General features: G+C 51.5%; 1 protein-coding gene across 2 annotated transcripts in view; it reads right to left on the minus strand.

The window, feature by feature from the left end:
• ZNF142 (zinc finger protein 142) overlaps nt 1-5,320 on the minus strand; it is a 21,475-nt gene that overhangs the window by 7,858 nt on the left and 8,297 nt on the right. For both annotated transcript variants that reach the window (XM_007121443.4, XM_007121444.4), the window contains exons 5-7: nt 4,292-4,891; nt 3,022-3,186; nt 1,279-2,103 (exon numbers count right to left, since the gene is read on the minus strand). In XM_007121443.4, the coding sequence (XP_007121505.1) occupies nt 1,279-2,103; nt 3,022-3,186; nt 4,292-4,891 (1,590 nt within the window). The remainder of the gene's footprint in view (nt 1-1,278; nt 2,104-3,021; nt 3,187-4,291; nt 4,892-5,320) is intronic.

The raw sequence follows: 5,320 nt of genomic DNA on the forward strand, positions 1-5,320 counted from the left end.
AATGGGAGAGGCCACAACAGTGAGAGGCCCGCGTACCGCAAAAAAAAAAAAAAAAAATACTTTCTTGCTAAAAAATGCTAACTATCATCTGACAACGCAGGGTTGCCACAAACCTTTGATTTAGAAAAAAAACACAGTATCTGCTAAGAACAATAAAGTGCAATAAAAGAAAGTATGCCTGTATAGATGTAAGGTTTTAAGAAGGCTTAGAAAAATGAGATTTTGTGACTAAAGCCTGTATAGAAATGAACTGTGTAATGGAAACAACAATGGCTTTGCCACAAGCTGCCTAAAAACTGCCCTCCCAATCTAAAGAATCTCTGATGAGATTTTTTTTTTTTTTTTTTTTTTTTGCGGTACACGGGGCTCTCACCACTGCGGCCTCTCCCGCTGCGGAGCACAGGCTCCGGACGCGCAGGCTCAGCGGCCATGGCTCATGGGCCCAGCTGCTCCGCGGCATGCAGGATCCTCTCGGACTGGGGCACGAACCCGTGTCCCCTGCATCGGCAGGTGACTCCCAACCACTGTACCGCCAGGGAAGCCCTGATGAGATTTTTTAATGTCTTGTCAATCTACCAATGCTTACATAGAGATCACAAATGGGAAGATGCTATGGCAGGAAGCCTGGTTTGGTTTTTACTCAAAGCATCAGTAATGCTGGTAACTAATTAAGAGTCTGAGTTGAAAAACCTGCAACTTTCAGGTCACCAGACGTGATCATGTTTCAGTGTCATGGCTTTCAAGGCTATAATATATATGGATGGCTTAGTTCCCTCACCCACTATCTCTCACAGCACATCACAAAACTTGAACTGCAAAGGAAGGTATCTGTCCTGGTCTGGGTTTCTTTGCTTTAACAGGCTGGGTATTGACCCACCCACGCCTGATTAGGGGCGGGCAGAACCCGACAGGGCTTTAAAGGTGAGGCATGGGACTTCCCTGGTGGTCCAGTTAAGACTGCGCTCCCTGCAGGGGGCCTGGATTCGATCCCTGGTCAGGGAACTAGATCCCACATCCCAAAACTAAAAGATCCCGTATGCCTCAACTAAAAAGATCCCACATGCCGCAAATCCTAGCCTGACCGCTTTACTAGCTGAGTGACACTCAACTTAAGGCTTATTTGTAAACTGCAAATACTAGATTTATCTCTAGGAACATTAGGTCAGATGAGTCCTGTGCAGTGTACGCAAAGCCCTCCGGGTGTCTGGCACACAGTAAACGCTCCCGTTTGCCATCATCACTACTATTACATGGTTGGAAGGGTGGAAGCCATCTCACCGGTATGCAGCAGCATGTGGCGGATAAGCACCCTCTTGTGGGCAGTGGCAAAGCTGCACTCAGGGCACTGATGGATCTTCTCGTGAGCATGCATCTTGCCCACATGGTCCTGGTAGGCCACCGGGTTGAAGGTGGCAAAGGGGCAGAAGGTGCAGCGCAGCTCTTCACTGCCAGGGTGGCCCTGCTTCTTATGTTTACGGAACAGGTGCTTGTTGGAGCAGGCGAAGTCACAGTGGGGGCAGTGGAAGGCATAGTGGCTTTTGTGGTGGGCCTCCATGGCTTCTGCTGTGGCGAAGAGCATGGGACACGAGTGATGGCGGCACTCCACGGCCCGCACCCCGTGGGTCTCCTTCAGATGCTTTACGAAGGCCTTGCGGTCAGGTGCCATGTAGCTACAGCCCTCCTGAAAGCAGCGAAGGGGCAGCGGCTCGGCCGCAGCTGCTGCGGTGTGGCTCTTGAGGTGCTCCTTAAGTGCCTGGCTGAGGCGGAACTCCTCCCGGCAGACAGGACAGGCATAGGTATCTGAGTAGAAGTTGGAAATATCCTCATGCATGCTGGCCATGTGGCGGTTGAGGGCATTCCTCTCCACTGCACTGTAGTGGCACAGTGGGCAGCGGTGGGCCTTTTGGCCTAGCTCCCGCAGCAGGTGGGTCTTGAGCTTGCTCTTACTGGTGAAGAACTTTTGGCAGTTGGGGCACTGGAGACTGGGGTCTGGGAAGTGGAGATGTAGGTGCTCCACCAGATGGGTCCGCTTCTTGAAGCAGCGCTTGCATTCTGGACACATGTGGGTCTTGAAGAGGGACTCGGTGCCAGAAGCCACAGCTCCTGGGAGAGGGAAAGGCAGGGAGGGTTAAGAGTGAGATTCTTCGATAGGTCCGGGGCTGGCCAGTTAATGGGAGAACCACAATCTGCCCAGACAAAATATGCATGCATGCATGGCCTTGTTCCTTTCTTTCTAGGAAACCAAACAATAGCATCTCAAACTTTGTAGCCTCAAAGAAGAGAGAAGTCATTCAAGTATTTAGAGAAACAAAATCACAAGGACTTCTCAGACCCTGCTGTGACCTTTAAGAAGTGCTTCACCCAGCCACCCACTATTCTTGAGCTTTTATCTAGAAAGGCTCAAAAGAAGAATCTTGATGGAGCATTCTTGTTCTTCCTGTCCTTGACCCGGAGGGCAGGCGGAAGAATCAGCAGGGTTGGTTGGAAGGAAAAGGACCCCAACAGGGAGCGGGCACAGGGAAGAGAAGGTAAAGTACTCCTACTGCTGAACACTGGGGCCAGAGAGAGCTGGTAATAAATATAATCAGATCTGTCCTGGTCATCTGACAGTAAATATGCTCCCTGTGGGATGGGTTTCAAATGCTGTTCTCCTCAAATGGAAAACTGGGAAGCAAGGATTCAGAAAAACAACCTTAGGGGGCTCAATGTCAGACAAGACTGGCTGCCAGTCAGAAACCCCTGGCATCTTCATACTATGAATACCATCCTCTCCCTCCTCACAAAAGAGCTTTCTGCCTGGGGAAAACCAGCCCCAAGACCAAACTCTACTGACTCTTACCCTGTGTCACCAGGGTCTGTGCCCATTTATCACTTTCCCACTAGACATGTCAAAGTGGAATGTTAGGAACGGAAGGATCTGAACCAAAACTCAGAAAACCAAACCCCAGAGCCTCAATGGCACGCCCCCCACAGTCCGTTCCTCCCCACCACCAAGAGGTTCAAGCCCCATCACATCATTACCCTCCAACCGCTGAGCCCCCTGGCCTTTCTCCAGGGCTTTCTGGGAGTTCTGGCTGCCACTGTCCTCTTCTTCCTCTATGTCCTCCTCTTCAGCTGACTCCTGCCCAGGCAAGGGTGCTCCTACTTCCTCTGAAGGCTCTCCCTCTCCTGGGGACACTCTGAGAGCTGAAGATGCAAAGAACTTGATGACTAGAGGAGCCAATGCAGGGCTGAGTGCCTGTACTTCTCCTCTTACTGGCCGGAAGAATCACCTCCCACCATTTAGCAGAAGGGAATTCGGGGTTCTAAGTATATTAATTTATTCCCACACAAGACAGGGATAGGAAGACCAGGAGCTAAGCTGTCAGTGATGCTCCAGTCTGAAGTAAATCAAACCTCAGATAACACCAACCTTGGACCCCTTGAAGGCAAGATCTTTGAGGTCACTGCAGTGGGGGGAGGGGGCAGAGAGGTAGAGAATGGGCGGACTAGACTGTGCTTCCCTGGCTCAGGTCCCCAGGGTTAATGGCTGGCGGCTCAGTGTGGGCGAACATCCCTGACCTCTAAACTTCTGCGGAGAAACCCAACTCAGCAATTCAGGATCACATCCTGTGCTCTCAAATCCATTCCTTCTCTCCCTCAGTTAGAGGCAGCTGCCTCAGTAAGGCAAAGATGTATGACTTTTTTCCCAGGAAAAAGGAATCTTCTCTTTGTACCAGAGCACAAATCAGTCTTAGCAAGGCAAATTCTCTCATCAGAACCCTGGCCTCTCCTGGCCTGGTTTCTCTATTTCCTCCTGCTCCTCTGCTCACCCCACACTCTTTCTGAGACCAAGAGGAATAAGAATCACTAAAGCACCACCTCCCTTGAAGGTTTCTTTTTAAAATAACCCCAGCTTCTCCTGCCCAATCCCACTTGCTCTAACAGGGAGTCTCCAGGCATTCTACCAATGGCTACAGCCACTGACGGGCAGTTTAGCTTCTGCCCTCAGAAAGTTCTGAAATGGATCAGAAGAGACACTGGTTAAGTAACTTCGAGGCCACAGTGTAGCTTAAGCCAAACTTCATTCATCGTCATGGACAAAGACTTCCTTTTTGTCCCATATTTTCTGCCTGGTCCGGGGTGTCTAGATGCCTTCCCACGTCAGCCAATAATCCCGTCCTCCTGAGCCACTACCCCGGATTCTCTTCAATTCAGGCTGACTTTCATGGCATTAGTAACAACTGCCTCTGCTACAGACCAATGGCAGCTGCAATCCAGGCAGGATACTGCTGGGTCCTTGGCCTCATACCTGGCAGCAGCTCCTGGGATGGAAGACCCTGAACAGCAGACAGTTGTCCCGGTGTCCCAGCCCCGTGACTCCGCTGATGCTGCCGGAAGAGTTTGATGTTGGAGCCCACGAAGCTGCAGTGGTTGCAGTGGAAAGGGTAATGGGCCTGCCGGTGCAGCTCCATGCCCTGCTGGCTCCCGAAGAGCAGGGGGCAGCCCCGGAAAGAACAGGGCACAGGAAGCGCTCTGTGGGTCTGCCTCAGGTGGTGCTGTAGACCTTTGCGATCTTGAGCGGAGAACACACAGCCAGACTCTGGGCAGGAGAAGGCATCAGGAGTGCCCCGGTGAATCTTGAAGTGGCTCTTCAGGGCCTGGGGTTGGGCAAACTCCTGTCTACACACAGGGCATGGCAGGGGGCTATCTGGTGGGCTCTGGCCCTGCAGAGGGCCAGGGAGAGTGAGGTTGCTGGGGGGCAGCTCTACAGAGCAGGGGGGGCTAGCGAGGCCCTGCACAGGCTGTATAATGGTCTCAGTGCACTGGTGCAGGGCCAGCAGAGTGGGCTCTGCGAAGCTCTGCTCACAGCGCTCACAGAAGTACACCTCCACCACCTTTACCAGGACACCTGCAGGCAGAGGACCGACAGAGAAAGGCACAGAATCAGACGGAACAAGACTCAGAGGAGTTAGTTACCAGTAGAAAATGTAGGTGAATCTTTTAACATTCACAGAATGGAGTTGGACTTCAGTCTGATTCTACACCTTCAGTCTGATTTTCAAAACCCCCTAAGGTCAAAGATGGTCTATCTTGCACGTGTGTTTGGATTCTCAGTATCTTGCACAATACTTGGCACAAAGTAGGTACTTCATAAATATTTGTGAAGTGAATGTAACAAGTATTAACCAAATCCAGAAAGCATTAAGAAAAGGCGATATGTTTGGCCCCCCCAAAAAATTAGAGGGCTTCCCTGGTGGCGCAGTGGTTGAGAGTCCACCTGCCGATGCAGGGGACACAGGTTCGTGCCCCGGTCCGGGAGGATCCCGCATGCCGCGGA

This window comes from Physeter macrocephalus, chromosome 2 (genome assembly GCF_002837175.3).
Source record: "Physeter macrocephalus isolate SW-GA chromosome 2, ASM283717v5, whole genome shotgun sequence".
NCBI classification, from domain to species: Eukaryota; Metazoa; Chordata; class Mammalia; order Artiodactyla; family Physeteridae; genus Physeter; species Physeter macrocephalus.